The sequence below is a fragment of the Lagenorhynchus albirostris genome, chromosome 4 (assembly GCF_949774975.1).
Source record: "Lagenorhynchus albirostris chromosome 4, mLagAlb1.1, whole genome shotgun sequence".
In the NCBI taxonomy this organism is placed as follows: domain Eukaryota; kingdom Metazoa; phylum Chordata; class Mammalia; order Artiodactyla; family Delphinidae; genus Lagenorhynchus; species Lagenorhynchus albirostris.
Window position 1 is genome coordinate 36,113,299 of NC_083098.1, and position 19,948 is coordinate 36,133,246.

The 19,948-nt window shown below is 38.4% G+C and overlaps 1 protein-coding gene across 1 annotated transcript; it reads right to left on the reverse strand.

Moving 5' to 3' along the window:
• Window positions 1–17,829: 17,829 nt before the first annotated feature.
• Window positions 17,830–19,222, reverse strand: TRIM75 (tripartite motif containing 75). The gene is made up of 2 exons (XM_060147030.1): window positions 18,210–19,222; window positions 17,830–18,121 (listed from the first exon to the last, which is right to left on the reverse strand). The coding sequence occupies exons 1-2, from the start codon at window positions 19,220–19,222 to the stop codon at window positions 17,830–17,832; spliced, it is 1,305 nt and encodes a 434-aa protein (XP_060003013.1).
• Window positions 19,223–19,948: the final 726 nt, after the last annotated feature.

Here is a 19,948-nt window from a genome sequence, read left to right on the forward strand (position 1 = left end):
TTGATTTGCATTTCTCTAATAATTAGTGATGTTGAGCAGCTTTTCATGTGCTTCTTGGCCATCTGTATGTCTTCTTTGGAGAAATGTCTATTTAGGTCTTCTGCCCATTTTTGATTGGGTTGTTTGTTTTTTTAATATTGAGCTGCATGAGCTTTCATATATTTTGGAGATTAATCCTTAGTTCACTGATTCATTTGCAAATATTTTCTCCCATTCTAAGGGTGCTCTTTTCACCTTGTTTATAGTTTCCTTTGCTGTTCAAAAGCTTTTAACTTTCATTAGGTCCCATTTGTTTATTTTTGTTTTTATTTCCATTACTCTAGGAGGTGGGTCAAAAAGATCTTGCTGTGATTTATGTCAAAGAGTGTTCTTCTTATGTTTTGCTCTAAGAGTTTTATAGTGTTCAGTCTTACATTTAAGTCTTCAATCCATTTTGAGTTTATTTTTGTGTATGGCATTAGGGAGCATTCTAAGTTCATTCTTTTACATGTAGCTGTCCAGTTTTATCAGCAGCACTTATTGAAGAGACTGTCTTTTCTCCATTGTATATCCTTGCCTCCTTTGTCATAGATTAGTTGACCACAGGTATGGAGGTATATCTCTGGGTTTTCTATCCTGTTCCATTGATCTATATTTCTGTTTTTGTGCCAGTACCATATTGTCTTGATTACTGTAGCTTTGTAGTATAGTCTGAAGTCAGGGAGTCTGATTCCTGTAGCTTTGTAGTATAGTCTGAAGTCAGGGAGTCTGATTCCTCCAGCTGTGTTTTTTTTCCCTCAAGATTGCTTTGGCTATTTGGGGTCTCTTGTGTCTCCATACAAATTTTGAGATTTTTTGTTCTAGTTCTATAAAAAATGCCATTGATAATTTGATAGGGATTTCATTGAATCTGTAGATTGCTTTGTGTAGTATACTCATTTTCACAATATTGATTCTTCCAATCCAAGAACATGGTATATCTCTCCATCTGTTTATGTCATCTTTGATTTCTTTCATCAGTGTCTTATAGTTTTCTGAGTACAGGTCTTTTACCTCCTTAGGTAGGTATTCCTAGGTATTTTTTTCTTTTTGTTGCAATGGTGAATGGGATTGTTTCCTTAATTTCTCTTTCTGATTTTTCATAGTTAGTGTATAGGAATGCAAGATATTTCTGGGTATTAATATTGTATCCTGCCACTTTATCAAATTCACTGATTAGCTCTAGTAATATTCTGGTGGCATCTTTAGGATTTTCTATGTATAGTATCATATCATCTGTAAACAGTGACAGTTTTATTTCTTCTTTTAAAATTTGGATTCCTTTTATTTCTTTTTATCTCTGATTGCTGTGGCTAGAATTCCAAAGCTATGTTGAATAATAGTGGTAAGAGTGGACATCCTTATCTTGTTCCTGATCTTAGAGGAAATGCTTTCAGTTTTTCACCATTGAGAATGATGTTTGCTGTGGCTTGTCATATATGGCCTTTATCATGTTGAGGTAGCTTCCCTCTATGCCCACTTTCTGGAAAATTTTTATCATAAATGGGTGTTGAATTTTGTCAAAAGCTTTTTCTGCAACTATTGAGCTGATCCTATGTGTTTTATTCTTCAATTTGTTAATACGGTGTATCACATTGATTGATTTGCATGTATTGAAGCATTCATGCACCCCTGGGATAAATCCCACTTTATCATGGTGTATGATCCTTTTAATGTGTTGTTGGATTCTGTTTGCTTGTATTTTGTTGAGGATTTTTACATCTATATTCATCAGTGATATTGCTCTGTAATTTTCTTTTTTGTAGTACCTTTGTCTGGTTTTGGTATCAGTGTGATGGTGGTCTCATACAAGGAGTTTGGGAGTGTTCCTTCCTCTGTAATTTTTTGGAAGAGCTAGAGAAGGATGAGTTTTAGCTCTTCTCTAAATGTTTGATAGAATTCACCTGTGAAGTCATCTGGCCCTGGACTTTTTTTTGTTGGAAGATTTTTAATCGAAGTGTCAATTTCATTACTTGTGACTGTTCATATTTTCTATTTCTTCCTGGCTCAGCCTTGGAAGTTTATACCTGTCTAAGAATTTGTCCATTTCTTGCAGGTTGTCTAATTTATTGGCATAGATTTGCTTGTGGTAGTCTCTTAGGATGCTTTGTATTTCTGCGGTGTTCGTTGTAACTTCTCCTTTTTCATTTCTAATTCTATTGATTTGAGTCTTCTCCCCCTTTTTCTTGATTAGTCTGGCTAATGGTTTATCAATTTTGTTTATCTTCTCAAAGAACCAGCTTTTAGTTTTATTGATCTTTGCTATTGTTTTCTTTGTTTCTATTTCATTTATTTCTGCTCTGATCTTTATGATTTCTTTCCTTCTGCTAACTTTGAATTTTGTTTGTTCTTCTTTCTCTAGTTCCTTTAGGTGTAAGGTTAGATTGTTTATTTGAGAATTTTTTCTTGTTTCTTGAGGTAGGCTTGTATTGCTATAAACTTCCCTCTTAGAACTGCTCTTGCTGCATCCCATAGGCTTTGGATCACCATGTTTTCACTGTTATTTGTTTCTAGGTATTTTTTGATTTCCTCTTCGATTTCTTCAGTGATCTCTTGGTTATTTAGTAATGAATTGTTTAACCTCCATGTTTTTGTGTTTTTTACGTTTTTATTCCTATAATTGATTTCTAATCTCATAGCATTGTAGTCAGAAAAGATGCTTGATGTGATTTCAATTTTCTTAAATTTACTGAGGCTTGATTTGTGACCCAAGATGTGATCTATCCTGGAGAATGTTCCATGTGCACTTGAGAAGAAGGTGTAATCTGCTGTTTTCGGATGGAATGTGTTATAAATATCAATTAAAACTATCTGGTCTATTGTGTCATGTAAAGCTTGTGTTTCCTTATTAATATTCTGTCTGGATGATCTGTCCATTGTTGTAAATGAGGTATTAAAGTCCCCCACTATTATTGTGTTAATGTCAATTTACTCTTTTATAGCTGTTAGCAGTTGCCTTATGTAGTGCTCCTATGTTGGGTGAGTATATATTTATAATTGTTATATCTTCTTCTTGAATTGACCCCTTGATCCTTATGTAGTGTCCTTCCTTGTCTCTTGTAACATTCTTTACTTAAATGTATTTTATTTGATATGAGTATTGCTACTCCAGCTTTCTTTTGATTTCCATTTGCATGGAATATCTTTTTCCATCCCCTCACTTTCAGTCTGTCTGTGTCCCTAGGTCTGAAGTGGGTCTCCTGTAGACAAGCATATATATGGGTCTTGTTTTTGTATCCATTCAGCAAGCCTGTGTCTTTTGGTTGGAGCATTTAATTCATTCACATTTAAGGTAATTATCTATATGTATGTTACTATTACCATTTTCTTAATTGTTTTGGGTTTGTTTTTGTAGGTCCTTTTCTTCTCTTGTGTTTCCCACTTAGAGAAGTCCCTTTAGCATTTGTTGTAGAGCTGGTTTAGTGGTGCTGCATTCTCTTAGCTTTTGCTTGTCTGTAAAGCTTTCGATTTCTCCATCGAATCTGAATGAGATCCTTGCCGGGTAGAGTAATCTTGGTTGTAGTTTCTTCCCTTTCATCACTTTAAATATATTGTGCCACTCCCTTCTGGCTTGTAGGGTTTCTTCTGAGAAAGCAGCTGTTAACCTTATGGGAGTTCCCTTCTATGTTCTTTGTTGTTTTTCCCTTGTTGCTTTTAATAAATTTTCTTTGTCTTTAATTCTTGTCAATTTGATTACTATGTGTCTCAGCATGTTTATCCTGCCTGGACTTGAATGGCTATTTGTTTTCCCATGTTAGGGAAGTTTTTGACTATAATCTCTTTAAATATTTTCTCAGGTCCTTTCTCTCTCTCTTCTCCTTCTGGACCCCTGTAATGTGAATGTTGTTGCGTTTAATGTTGTCCCAGAGGTCTCTTAGGCCTCTCCATTGGTGTAAGTGAGGTATTAAAGTCCCCCACTATTATTGTGTTACTGTCAATTTCCTCTTTCTTTTCATTCTTTTCTCTTTTCATTCTTTTTTCTTTATTCTGTCTGCAGCAGTGAATTCCACCATTCCGTCTTCCGGGTCACTTATCGATTCTTCTGCCTCAGGTATTCTGCTATTGATTCCTTCTAGTGTAGTTTTCATTTCAGTTATTATATTGTTCATCTCTGTTTGTTTGTTTTTTAATTCTTCTAGGTCTTTGTTAAACATTTCTTGCATCTTCTCGATCTTTGCCTCCTTTGTTTTTCCGAGGTCCTTGATCATCTTCACTATCATTATTCTGAATTCTTTTTCTGGAAATTTGCCTATCTCCTCCTCATTTAGTTGTTTTTCTGCAGTTTTGTCTTGTTCCTTCATCTGATACATAGTTCTCTGCCTTTTCACTTTGTCTTTCTTTCTGTGAATGTGGTTTTTGTTCCACAGGCTGCAGGATTGTAGCTCTTCTCGCTTGTGCTGTCTGCTCTCTGGTTGATGAGGCTATCTAAGAGGCTTGTGCAAGCTTCCAGATGGAAAGGACTGGTGATGGGTAGAACTGGGTGCTGCTCTGGTGGGCAGAGCTCAGTAAAACTTTAATCAGCCTCTCTGCTAATGAGTGAGGCTGAGTTCCCTCTCTTTTGGATATTTGGCCTGAGGTGACTGAGCACTGCAAGCTACAGGCTCTTTGATGTGGCTAATGATGGACTCCAGGAGGGCTCATGCCAAGGAGTACTTCCCAGAACTTCTGCTGTCAATGTCCTTGTCCCCCTGGTGAGCCACAGCCACCCCCTGCCTCTGCAGAAGACCCTCCAACACTAGCAGATAGGTCTGGTTCTGTCTCCTATGGGGTCACTGCTCCTTCTCCCTGGGTCCTGGTGCACACACTAATTTGTGTGTGTCCTCCAAGAGTGGAGTCTCTATTTCCCCCAGTCCTGTTGAAGTCTTGCAATCAAATCTCACTAGCTTTCAAAGTCTGATTCTCTGGGAATTCCTCCTCCTATTGCCAGACTCTCAGGTTGGGAAGCCTGACATGAGGTTCAGAACCTTCGCTCCAGTGGGTGGACTTCTGTGGTATAATTGTTCTCCAGTTTATGAGTCACCCACCCAGTGTTGATGCAATTTAATTTTATCGTGATTGCGCCCTTCCTACCATCTCATTGCAGCTTCTCCTTTGTCTTTGTATGCGGGGTGTCTTTTTTGGTGAGTTCCAGTGTCCTCCTGTTAATGATTGTTCAACAGTTAGCTGTGAGTCTGGTGCTCTTGCAAGAGAGAGTCTGTACCAGCTTGCTTTTAACAACAAAATTCACTTATTTAATTAACTTCAGTCTACACCTAGCCAATCCTGACCATCCCCAAACCCTCTATCACTTTCTGTATTCATATTAGTTTTGTCCCTTATTTTTTTCATCCAGAAACAACCAGCTCTAAGACAGACTTACTTTCCCTTCCTGTAATAAAATGCAATTCCATTCCTCATACCCCCTTTACTGAAAACACACATCCTGCTTTTCTACTATATACTGAAATGTTTCCTTTATTTCTTTTATTAACTTTAATTACATGTTTAAACTAGAGTCCTCAACTCTTAAAAACCTTAATTTCTAGTGACAACCAAGAAGTAGGCCATTATGAGTTGTCTTTTACATTAGCATTCTGTAGATTTGTGAAAATACCAATGATAATTCCTAAAAACATTTACTTTCTTATAGAGAACATCTCAAGGTGACACCAAACACATTCACTGATAGCTCTAAATACCTTTAGTTTCTTTGTTTAGTAATTGATGTCTCAGTATCTTATTTTATTTGGGAATGATCCAGCTATTCAACAAATTTTCATCATATAAATTAATTTAGCACAACTCTAAATTTCAACTTGCTGGATCTCTGGAGGGATTATTCTTAAGTAGACATTCCTAAAATATAATTATTCCTATAGAGTTTACATAAAAGCACTTATTTCATTTACATTTACTGTCCTTCAAAAAAATTTTTTTATATTGAGTTATTTTCCTTGTTGATGATTTGTAACAGATATAATAAGTTTTTATTTGACTTCTATTAAACCTAGGTACAGTAAGTGTATTATATCAGTACTTAATGTTGATGACTGTTAAGACATGTCTACATTAATTAAACTAACAAGCTTAAACTAAGTTTAATACTACATATTAATTTAATACTGAATATTTCCCAGTCCATGGGAACCTGAAATTAATTCTGGCCAGTTACCTTCTGTATTTTTGAGAATTTATATAAACACTCAATTTCCTTTAAGCCAATTAAGTAGAGCTCATTGTCAAATTAATTTTGATCATACCATCCAAAGTTAAGGACATATATACATTGCACACAGACATATAGAGAAACACAGCCAGAGATCTCATAGCTTCATTTCCTAAACTTAGTCATGAATCAGGTATTACAATATAAAACTCACTAGTTTTTAAACAGTTGAAATAAGTTAAATTTAGAAAGGCTTCTTCCCCACCCCTTTTTTTTCCTCAGTCACAAAAATTAGAGAAGATCTAGATAAGACAAGTGGTTTTGAGAGCCCTGGTCTCAAGGCACAGCGAGAGATAAGCAAGTTCTCCTAGTAGGACTTCTTCCCTAAGTGTCAGAATTCTGGAAAGATGTTTTATCAAGCTTTATTTCTCTAAGTGCATATGCAAATACGTATATCCTTCAATAAAAGCTCTCAAATATTTATCTTCTTTATTCCCAACTCCAGTCCAGTTGTTTACGGAGGAGCAGGCTGAGGCTTTGGGAGGGGAAGGAGCTTTCCTGGTCACCCACCAGGGGAGGAGGAGAGCCAGGAATCTATCCCAGGCTTTGTTCATTAGCAAATACTTTGTGAGGGCCTGTGGTGTGCCAAGAAATAACCCACAGCCTGGAAATGCAATAGTTTCTTTCCCAAACTTTTCATTTTGAAAATTTTAAAGCATGATGAAAACTTGAAAGAATGATATGATAAACACCCTTCCATCTAGATTTAACAATTCAACAATTAACTGCCTCATTTACTTTATTTCTCTGTGTTTCTGTACATATACATATCTTTCTTCTTCTTTTTTTTTTTTTCTTTTTAGTTAGACTTTATTTTTAGAGCAGGTTTAGGTTCACATGAAAATGGAGGAAGGTACAGAGATTCCCATGTACCCCTTCCCCCACACAATATAGCCTCCCTGTTATCAACATCCCCTTCCACAGTAGTACATTTGTTACAATCGATGACTTATAATCGCCCCAAGCCCTTGGTTTACATGAGGGTTTACTCTTGGTTTTGTACATACTGTGGGTTTGGACATATATATAATGATACATATCCATCATTATAATATCATACACAGTATTTTTACTGCCTTAAAAATCCTCTCTGAGTATTCTTCCTTCTCCCACCCCAGCCCCTGGTACTTTTTATTGTCTCCATAATTTTGCCTTTTTCAGAATGTCACGTAGTTGGAATCAGAATATGGAGTCATCTAGTGAGCATGTGCCTCTGGACTGTGAACTTCACATGTGCTTCTCAGTCCTCCCTTCTTACTTAGGTGGGACAGGATGGCTAGAGTGAGGTAGAGTTATTTCCCTTTCCCCACATGGAAGGTTAGAGCTGACTAGTGTTGGGTATTTCCTTTTACCCAGTTCAGGTAAGCTCTGATAATTCCCCAGCAGGTTAGGCTCTGCTTAACTAGCTTCTCCTAAGGGCAATCCTCGTTAGGAGGAATAGAGTGCTCTGACATATTTCAGAATGATTCCTTTTCCTTCCCCCTAATAGAGGCACAAGTGGATTTTCCTCTGATATTTACTGTGAGAATTTGGTCAAGATCCTGGAGGTAAATTTCACAGTATTGCGGAGGTCTCCCTAATACTGGGTCCTCTGAGAATTCTAGCTCCCAGAGTTGTCCAATGAGCCTCCAGCAATTCATTAATTACAGTTCAGGTTTTCCCACACCAGCACACATTCTCAAAGGGTTTCCAGTTGTAAGTTGTGACTCATTGTATTCATCAGTCTTGGAAAGTGTTGAGAGAGTGATTTCCAGTCTTGGGACAGTGATTTTCCTGTGAGTTCTCTCCTCTTTTACAAATTCAAGGAAAGGTGTTGATTATTCAAATCTGTTCAGCTTTTACTTGTTGTTAGGACAGAGTTAGGACTTCAAAGATTCTTATCTGTGAAACTGAATCGTACTTTTCTTGTTTGTTTGTTTTTCTGAAACATTTGAAGTTAAATCACATATATCATATTTCATTCCTGAATGCTTAAGCAGAAATCTCATAATAATGAGAACATGCTCTTACTTATAATGGCATACCATTATCATAGATAAGAAAATTAAAGCCCATTATTATTATATTATTATTATATCTTCTTTTTCAAGTTTCTCTAATAGTTTCCCAAATAGCTTTTATAGTCCAATAGTCACCCCAAACAGATATTTATTACACCACCACTCCCATCCTTGATCTAATTAAGGTTAAAGCATTGCATTGGGTTGTTATATCTCTGTAGTTTTTTGAATCTAGAGCAATTCTCCTGCCCCTTTTTTCTTTGCAAGAGACATTCAATTTTGGAAAATCCCAGCCCAATTGTGGTGTAGAATATTCTACATTCTACATTTGACTGATTCGTTCCTTATTCTGTCCTTTAACTTGTTTCTGTATCCCCTGTATTTCCTGTCGTCTTAGTTCAGACTGCTTTCAGGTAATACCATAAACAGCAGACATTTATTTCTCACATTTCTGGAAATAAGCTGGGAAGTCTAATTTCAGGGTGCTAGCCAGCTTGGTTCCTGGGGAAAGCCCTGGCTTGCAAATGGCCATCTTCTTGGTTGTCCTCACATGGTGGAGAGAGATCATATCTTTCTTGTCTCTTCTTCTCAGGGCATGAATCCCTTTTCTGAGGGTTCTAATCTCAAGAACTAATGACCTCCCAAAGGCGCCACCTTCAAATATCACCACATTGAGGAGTATGGCCTCAATACAAGACTTCTGGGGGGGATACAAACATTCAGTCCATAGCAACTGTAAAATGAAAACCACTTCTAGAGGCTTGATTCAGGGTTAAGCATATTTGCAAAGAATACATAGCAAATGAAACTACGAACTTGTCGAAGGGTTATCTGTATACCTTTTGTACGTATCTATGAATTATGTTGCTGTCTTTGCACATTTTTATTGGGGTTTGATTTTTTTTAATCAATGTAGTCTGAGGCTAGTCTATATTCTGCTACCAAACAAGGGACTTAAATTGATCTCTGAAGTCATTGCTAATAAGACAAGAGATGGACAAAAACGCAACTCGTAATCCCCGTGGAGAGATGTTTTTTCTGGCCCAAATGTTTATCAGTGGGTGAATGAATAACCTGATAGTGTTATATCTAAGCAATGGAATACTACTCAGCAATAAAAAGAATGAACTATTGATTCATACAATATTATTCTGAACAAAAGAAGCCAGGCAAAAGACAGCATATACAGTATGATTTTATTTATATAAAATTCTAAAAAGTGCAAACTAATCTATAGTGACAGGAAGCAGATCAATGGTTGCCTGGTGATAAAATGAGAGGAGGAGCGAAGCAGAAGGAAGAGATTACAAAAAGCCATGAGGAAGGATTGGGGGATGCTGAAGATGTTTGCTATCTTGATTATGGTGATGGGCAAAGCTTATCAAGCTCTACACTTTAAGTATATGCAAGTCAATGTAACTGAATATAATTATTATTGGGCATTTCTTGGTGTTCAGTTGATGGCTGTCAATGTTTGGATGAATAATAAAATAAATTCATATATAATTCACTAATTATTTTATGTTTTGTACACATTTTTTCTTGCCTTTATTTCAGGAAAAAATATGTTTTTATCGACATTCACAAAATGTGCCTTGTACTGACAGTAATGCCATTTGAACAAGTTTTCTTGAATGTTTTTTCTCAAAACTGTTTTATTTTAAATTTTAAATTTTAGAAACTGTACTCTGCGAATGCAGTGATACCTGGAATTTCAAAAAAATGCTTCAATCAATATTTAGATTTGGAAATAAACCATGATTTTTGTATATCACATCAAACACTGCAATGGGATTGCAGACCATGAATTAATTTTATCAAAGAAATTATAAAATATTTTAATTTAATGACATAAACCACTCTTACATGTCATGGTTGTCAGCATCTCTTTAAGCAATCCCTAGATCCATATACGATTTAAGTTCTATTTCTTTAAAAAAATGTTCTTCTCTCTAATATAATTGAAATAAACTATTTATATTACAAAAATACAAATTACCTATATTATCAATATTTTAAATAAATTAATTAAACCTGGAAATTTTAATTTTTTGAAAATTTAGTTAATTTTATTAAATGTTCAAATCGGAGTCCTCTTTTTTTTAATCGAGGCATAATTGATATGAAAGTTTATATTAGTTTCAGATGTATAATCTGATATTTGTATATATTGTGAAATGATCACTGCAGTAAGTCTAGTTATCATCATAGTTACATCACAATACAGAGTTATAAAAATTTTTTTTCTTATGATGAGGACTTTCATGATTTATTTTTTCTTATGATGAAGAGTTTTAAGATTTATTTGTATAGCAGGGGATCTATATTCAATATCTTGTAATAGCTTATAATAAAAAATAATCTAAAAATATGTATATATATGCATTTATATATATAAGTGAATAACTGTGCTGTACAACTGAAATTAACACAATAGTGTAAATCAACTATACTTCAATAAAAAAATTTAAACTTAGCAACTTTCAGATATGTAATACAGTATTATTAAGTATAGTCACCACACTGCGTATTAAATCTCCATGACTTCTTTATTTTATGACTGGAAGTTGGTACTCTTTGACCACTTTCACCCATTTCACCCACCATTCACCCCCACACTTTTGGCAGCCACCAATGTTCCAATCGGTTCTCTGAATCTATGAGCTTGTTGTTCTTGTTTTTTCTTTTTAAATTCCACATGTAGGTGAAATCATACACTACTTGTCTTTCTCTGTCTGACTTATTTCAATTAAAATAATACACTCTTAGTCCATCCATGTTGTCACAAATGGCAATATTATATTCTTCTTTATGGCTGAAGAATATCCCATTGTATATATACCACATCTTCTTTATCCATTTATCCATCAGTGAACACTTAGGTTGTTCCCATGTCTTGCTGATTGTAAATACTGCTACAAAAAACATGGGAGTGCATACACATTTACAAGTTAATGTTTTTATTTTCTTAAGATAATACCCTGAAGTGGAATTGCTGGATCATATGGTAGTTCTATTTTTAATTTTTTGGGGAACCTCCATACTCTTTTCCATAGAGGCTGCACCAATTTACATTCCAACCAAAAGTGCACGAGTGTTGCCTTTTGTCCACATCCTCACCAACACTTGTTATTTCTTGTCTTTTTGATAATAACCATTTTGATGGGTGTGACGTGATATCTAACAGTGGCTTTGATTTGCATTTCCCTGATGTTTACTGATGCTCATCATTTTTTCAGGTGTCTGTTGGCCATCTGTATGTCTTCTTTGAAAAAAAATGTCTATTAAGATCTTCTACTCATGTTTAATTGGATTCTTTGTTTTGTTGTTGTTTTGTGGGGTTTTTGTTTGTTTTCTGTTTTTGCTACTGAATTGTATGAGCTCTCTTTATATTTTGGATGTTAACACCTTATCAGCTGTATGATTTGCAAATATTTTCTCACATTTAGGGTTGCCTTTTTATTTTATTGATGGCTTCCCTTGCTGTGCAGAAGCTTTTTAGTTTGACGTAGTCCCACTTGTTTATTTTTGCTTTTGTTGCCTTTGCTTTTGGTGTCAGATTGAAAATATCATTGCCAGAACCAATATCAAGGAGCTTAACATCTATGTTTTCTTCTAGGATTTTTATGGTTTTACATCTTATAACAAGTCTTTAATCCATTTTGAGGTTTTTGGGTATAGTATAAGGTAGTGCATAGTATAAGATTCATTCTTTTGCATGTAGCTGTCCAATTTTCCCGATACCATTTATTGAAGAAATTGTCCTTTCTTTATTTCATATTCTTGGCTCCTTTGTCATCAATTAATTATGTATGCCTGGGTTTATTTCTGGCCTCTCTTCTCTGTTCCATTGTTCTATGTGTCTGTTTTTATTCCAATACTTTACTGTTTTGATTACTGAATCCTTGTAATAGAGTTTGAAGTTAGGAAGCATGATGCTTCCAGCTTTCTTCTTTCTTAAAATTTCTTTGGTTATTGGGGATCTTGGGTGGTGCCATTCAAATTTTAGGATTGTTTGTTCTATTTCTATGAAAAATGCCATTGGCAATCAGAGAAGAAAAAGAAATAAAAGGAATCCAAATTTGAAAAGAAGTTAAACAGCCACTGTTTGCAGATGACCTGATACTATAAATAGAAAATCCTAAAGAAGATACCAGAAAACTACTAGAGCTCATCAATGAATTTGGTAAAGTTGCAGGATATGAAATTAATATAGAGAAATCTGTTACATTTTTAGACACTAGCAACGAAAGATCAGAAAAAGAAATTCAAGAAAAAATCCTCTTTTCTATTGCACAAAAAAGGATAAAATGCCTAGGAATAAACCTACCTAACGAGGCAAAAGACCTATGCTCCAAAAACTATAAGATGCTGATGAAAGAAATCAAAGGTGACACAAACAGATGGAAAGATATACCATGTTCTTCAACTGGAAGTATCAGTACTGTCAAAATGACTATACAACACAAGACAATCTACAGATTCAATACAATCCATATCAAATTACTAATGGTTCATCAAAATTACCATTTAATAATAATGATAATAATAAAAAAAATAAAGAGGGAGGGAGGAAACTTTGGGAGGTGATGGATATGTTTATGGCATAAATTGTGGTGATGTTTTCATGGATGTATATGTATATGCAAACTCATCAAGTTGTATACATTAAGTATGTACAGCTTTTTGTATATCAATCGTACCTCAAAAGAGCAGTTTTAAAAATTACCATTTAATGTAACCGACAAGGACTTAATCTCCAAAATATACAAACAGCTGATACAACTCAACAACAAAATACCAAACAACCCAATCAAAAAATGGGCAAAAGATCTAAATAGACGTTTCTCCAGAGAAGACATACAGATGGCCAAGAAGCACATGAAAAGCTGCTCAACATCACTAATTATTAGAGAAATGCAAATCAAAACTACAATGAGGTATCACCTCACACCAGTCAGAATGGCTATCATCAAAATGTCTACAAATAATAAATGCTGCAGAGGGTGTGGAGAGAAGGGAACCCTCCTTCACTGTTGGTGGGAATGTAAATTGGTACAGTCACTGTGGAGAACAGTATGGAGGTTCCTAAAAAACTAAAAATAGAACTACCATATGACCCTGCAATCCCACTCTTGGGCATATATCCAGAGAAAAATATGATCTGAAAGGATACATGTACCCCAATATTCACTGAAGCACTGTTTACAATAGCCAAGACCTGGAAGCAACCTAAATGTCCATTGACAGAGGAATGGATAAAGAAGTTATGGTACATGTACACAATGGAATATTACTCAGCTATTAAAAAGAATGAAATAATGCCATTTGCAACAACATTAATGGACCTAGAGACTGTCATACCGAGTGAAGTAAGTCACACAGATAAAGAAAAATATTATATGATATCACTTATATGTGGAATTTAAAAAATGATACAAATGAACTTATTTACAAAACAGAAATAAACTCACAGACTCAGAGAACAAACTTTTGGTTACCGGGGGGAGGGGGGGCAGAGGGATAGTTAGGGAGTTTGGGATTGACAGAAAAAAAATTGTATATCACTATATTGTACACCTTTAACTTATATAATATGCACATCAACTATACATCAACTAAAAAGTTAAAAAAAAGAAAAGTGTCATTGGTATTTTGGTAGAGATTGTGTTGAATCTGTAGATTGCTTTGGGTAGTATAGACATTTAAAAATATTAACTCTTCTAATCCATGAACATAGAATATATTTCTATTTATTAATATCTTCAATTTCTTTCATTACTGTACATGTCTTTCCCTTCCTTGGTTCAATTTGTTTGTGTTTTTAAATGGGATTTTTTTCTTAATTTATCTTTCGAATAGTTTGTTGTTAGTATATGGAAACATGAAATTTTTGGCTATTGATTCTGTATCTTGCAACTTCACTGAATTTGCTTATTCTCACAGGTTTTGGGTGGAGTGTTTAGAGGTTTCTAAGCCCCCTCTTGACAACATTATAACTCACAATTTCCCAGGACTTCTTTTGTTTAGAGGGTGGAAGTTTAGCTATTTAGAGAAGCATTTGTTTTAAACCTGATTGGTATTAGTCGCATGTGGATATTTCACGTTATAGGTGCTTAGCACTGAGCACCACATTCTGAGAGGAAACCATGAGTGTATTAGTGTGTTTGTGTGTGTGTGTGTGTGTGTGTGTGTGTGTGTGTGTGTTGTAATCTGCAGTTCCCTTTGAAGCATGAAGACTCTGGCAAGGCATCTTACTCGGGTATAAATGTGTAATAATATTTGTAGCCCTTTGTTAGTTGTATAAGTTGGAAATATCTTTTCTCAAATTTCCCCACACTCTCTTTATACTGCCCTCTAATTAAAAGGAACTCTAAAATTTCATATGGTCAAACTTACATTTTCCTTCATGGCAGGTGCATTTTTGTAGATATTAACTAAAAACAAATTTTAATTGAGAGATCATGAAGATATTCCTCTATTTTAGCTCCCAAATGCCCTATAGTATGTCCATTCATATGTGGCTGGAGTTGACTTATATACACAGAATCAGTTCAATATTCTGGATCCTTTCTCATTAAAAGACTGAAATTTAATTGGGTGGGGGGAATGACATCATTATAACATTCAATCTTCTTAATATTTTATGTGGTAATTCTTGTCATCTATTTTTGTCCTTTTAAAGATTTTCTCTGTAATGCTTTACAATCATCTGTGCAGAGACATGCATATTTTTGTGAGATTTCTTCCTAGATATTTGCTGTTTTTTGGTTCTATTACAAATGACAAGTTTCATTTTCTGATTGGTACTCTTATACAGAAATGCACTTGAATTTTGCATATTGATCTTGTATGTAGCAACCTTGCAAAATTTACATATGTATTAAATTCATTTGTAAATCATTTTGGGTTTTCTATGTAAAAAATCATATCATTTAATAATAGGAAAATTTCTATTTTTTTCTTTCCAATTATTATACTTGTTCCCTCCTTGCCTGTTTGTGCTGCTTATGAATGCCAAAGCATTGTTGAATAGGTGTCACATTTCCATTCTAAGAGAAAACTATCAGAATTTTATCAGTGTTGTAGGGTTTTGGTAGATATCCTTCAACAGATTAAGGAAGTTCGCTTCACTGTCTAATTTTCTAAATTTTTTTTTTTCTTCTCATGACTCCATGTATTAACCTGGGAAAGCTGACTTACAAAACACCACAGACTGACTGGTTTAAACAAAACAAATTTATTTTCTTGCAGTTCTGGAGGTCCAAGATCAAGGTGTCTGCAGGTTTGTTTTCTACTGAGGCCTCCTTGGCTTGCAGATAACCTCTCTCCGTGCCCTCTCATGGCCTTTTCTCTAGGCATGCACATCTCTGGTATCTTTCTCCTTTTGAGGACAGTCATTGAAGTAGGGCCCACCACTGTGTTAAACAGGTGATAGCAAGAATACTTTTTTGGGGCTTCGCTGTCCCTAGTGGCGCAGTGGTTGAGAGTCTGCCTGCCGATGCAGGGGACACGGGTACGTGCCCCGTTCTGGCAGGATCCCACATGCCGCGGAGCAGCTGGGCCCGTGAGCCATGGCCGCTGAGCCTGCGCGTCCGGAGCCTGTGCTCCGCAACGGGAAAGACCACAGCAGTGAGAGGCCCGCGTACCGCAAAAAAAAAAAAAAAAAATAGAATCCTTGTTTGAGGTCCATTGTCAGACAGAACACTAACAGAATTTCATCACTGTGGTGGGTTTTGGTAGATATCAACTAACACATTAAGGCAATGACCTTTTCCTAATTTGCTAAATTTTCCTTTTTTTAAATCACTGACTGGTCATATTATATTTGTCACCATTTTCATTTAACCTTGATTACCTACTTAAGTGCCCCACCTCTGAATACAGTTTGTGGTGGGACACATTCAGTTCATAACTATGGATGATGAATTTTATCAAATGATTTTTCTGCCATCTATTGAGATAATCATGAGACTTGTTTTCATTTAGTCTATTATGTAGTAAAATAAATTGAGTATTCAGTGACGTTTCTTATTGGTCTCTGGCTTTTTAGAATATAACTTTATTGGTTGTAAAGATATGCATGTGTGGTAAACCTTTCAAGAAAAACAAAGGAATTATTATTATTATTATTTTGCTGTACGTGGGCCTTTCACCGTTGTGGCCTCTCCCATTGCGGAGCACAGGCTCCAGACGCGCAGGCTCAGCGGCCATGGCTCACGGGCCCAGCCGCTCCATGGCATGTGGAATCTTCCTGGACCAGGGCACGAACCCGTGTCCCCTGCATCGGCAGGCGGACTCTCAACCACTGCGCCACCAGGGAAGCCCCAAAGGAATTATTAATATCAAGATCCTGGATGCTTCAAGCTGAGGAAAATGGGGGTGACATAGTGTGTTAGAATCCACGGGGCCTCTGAGCTACCGTGTAATGTTTGATTTCTTCACCTAGGTGTTTTATACATGGGTACTAATTTTACTATTCTCCTTTAAATTGTATCTACATGTTTACTACACAATCTTATATGCCTGCTTTTCATAACAAAACAAAAATAGATGAGTCACACTCAAAGATGAAATAAGCTACTGTGAAAATTAGAAATAGAATAGAAACATGCTTAAATGTTGGAACCAGGAAGAGAAAAGTAGCAGCCAGTTTAACCCTGTTGAGACATGGAAACAAATCTCCCCAAGCACAGGAAGGAGCAGGGGCAATCTGCAAGTATTTAGGGGAACTTCCCTGGCGGTCCAGTGGTTAAGACTCGGAGCTTTCACTGCATTGGGCGCAGGTTCTGTCCCTGGCTGGGGAACTATGATCACACATGTCACAGAGGGGGAGGGGTGTTATTATGCCCCCAAAATAAAAAACCAAGGAAAAGTATAAGACTGATCTTTTTCTATGTCAAATATCTCCCAGGAAGATGTATAAATCATCTCACATAATGTCATAGTTACTGGACAATCTCAAATTTCAAGTAAGAGAGTAATTTAGATGTACTACTGGTAATGAGCAAAACCCAACCCCTGTATAAAGGGCAATAAATCTGCCTGACCTTTGCCCTCGAGGGAGACTGGACAGTATACAAACCTGCCTGTGCTCTGATGGAGATGCCACCTCTATCTTTCAAGGCTGTTTCCCATAAAAACGTCCTGGGAAACACAGTCCTGAGTGGTCGGTCCCTTGCTCCTGACATGTGCAAGACGCCCCCTGAGAACTGTCTCCACACAGGTGTGTTTCCTCTCCCACATGGAACGTGTAAGGTGCTTATGGAACAGGTAAATGTATAGGTATAGGAAATATGCAAGTGTTCACACATTTACTGAAGCTGTGAAATTACAATTTTATACGCTCCAACGTTAGAATTCCAGAAACACTTTACAGTTAAACTCCACGTCCCTGTTAGTTCCCACAACATCTCTACTGCTATGGAAACACCACCACCACCAACAACAAAATAGAAAACAAAATGAGAAAAATTTTCTTCATGACTTTAAGTTAAATAAACATTTAAAAAAACATCTCGGTGCCAGATGTAAGGACAGTTGTAAACTTTCTACCTACTGTCCATAAATTTCAGGAAGAAAAAGAAGCAAAGTCAAAGATCATCCTTAGTAATCTCTTACTGCGCAGATCGTAAGAGGTTGAGTATAGCATCCGACAGAGAAATAGGGCTTTAAGATCTCAGAAAATTTGTCGGTGAAAGAGTGGATGTGGGACCTGTCCGTCCAACTGCAGAAGGAAATTGCACGCAACTCATAGTCCAGATACACCTCGATCCCGCCAGGCTCCTCCTTCAGCTCCAGGGGAAGGGCGCCCCACGGCCCGCGGGCCTCACAATCCCCTCCGCGCAGCCCCAGAGTCCAGAGGTGTTTCTGTCCCTCCAGGCGCCCAGCGCCGCTCCTGGAGGCGGAGTCTGCGCAGACGCCCACAGCCCACGAGGCCCCTCCCACTACCGCCCGCTGCTGGCAAAGCCCACAGAGCCCAGCACCGCAGGCTCCGTGCAGAATCTCTGCGCGCTTGGGGAAAAAGCTGCCTGCTCCTCGCAAACGTCACCGACTTTCTATCCTCGGACACGAGCAGGTTGGGATGCGCTGTCTCGGGGTCCAGGGTCACGTCCTCCCGGAACTTCTGAATGATTTTCTGCAGAGCTGAGTGCTGCGGGGGGGGCGGGCTGCAGCCTTCCCGCCTCAGCTGGAAGGAGTAGACGTCGGGGCACCTCAGACGCTCGCACCTGCCCAGGACGCCCCCGATGCCACTCAGCAGCCTGGCTCCAGGCAGCACGCTTCTCTCTGTCACCTCGTGCAGGAGGCCCCGCAGCTCGCAGATGTGGTCTGAGGAGGCGGTGATGTTGGCGCCCAGCTGCTCCCGGATGTCCTGCTCCTCCTGGACCAGCCTCGCCAGGACGGCTTCCTGCTCGCCGTCCACAGCCCGGCTCAGCTGCCGGAACTCCGAGGCCAGCTCCAGCCGCTGGCGCTGCACCAGCTCCCGCAGCTCCAGCAGCTTTCTGTCCTGCGCGGCCACCAGGCTATGGGCATCTGCCACCCGCCTCTTCAAAGGCTCCACGTAAGCGCTGAGCCTCTGCCAGTGGTCAGCCGCGGCCTCGCCCACCGGCCTCAAGTGGCCCTGGTGCTCAGGGGTCCGTGCGCACAGGGGACACAGCACTTCCACGTGTTCCTCGCAGAAGAGGCTCAGGATCTGGCGGTGCAGCTCGCACAGACGCGGCTCCTCGCATCTCCTCCTGTTGCTCCGGCTGCTCTGGAGCAGCCTGGCCACACGGATCATCCTGCCCAGCTGGGTGTTTCTCCTCACCTGCCGCTCTTGGCACGGGTGGTGGCGCACGGGGCAGGGGAACCTGTCCTCCAGGTGAGCCCAGGACCGCTGGATGCAGAAGCGGCAGGAGTTGTGCCCACACTCAGTGGTGACGGGGACTCTCAGGCCCTCCAGACAGACGGAACAATTGGCTTCTGCCTGGAGTCCAGCCAGGGCCGCTGCCACAGTCATCGGGGCTGCACTGAGGTGGGTTTCTTAGGAGGCCGGGCTACTGGGTCTCTGCGCTGAGTAGCAGGTGCACCCTCGGGTCTCCCTCCTTCCTGTCCTGGATGTTGCAGGACTCTGGGGTGCAGGCAGGTGTTCAGAGAGGCTTCCTCCACTCCTGCGACCTATCATAGAGCAGCTGGGCGACTCGCTGCCCTCAGCAGCTCCAGGGTGTGAAGCCAAGCTCAGCAACTGTCTGGGTCAGAAAGCAGACACAGCTCCAAAGTGCCTTTTCCTTCCTGGGGATGAGAAAATAATCCTTCCTGTGAAAAGGCTGCCCTGTGTCTTGAGGGACTCTCACTGCCACGGTGAGGCATCCTCTGATCCTCCCCTCCACCATGACCCACCTACACCCACATGGACCACAGGTTGATGGCACCAGGTCCTGGGACTGTGGAAAATGTGTGGGCTTGAGGACAAGAGCCCAGGGCCTGGATGGGACTCCCCCTCAGTCACCTCCTATCTGGGAACCTGGGGAAAGTTACATAACATCCCATTTCAAAGAGAATCTGGTTAAAGGATAAAAAACCCAGCTTCAATAATTTCAATCTTGTCAAAAATCTAATTTAAAAAACTGGCACTTTTTGGCTTAAACCACAGATCCTTCTAACAGCACTGAATTCATAATACATCAAAATTTACTTTTCACTTAAGCTTCTCAACTACAGAATATATGAAATTTTTTGCATAAGT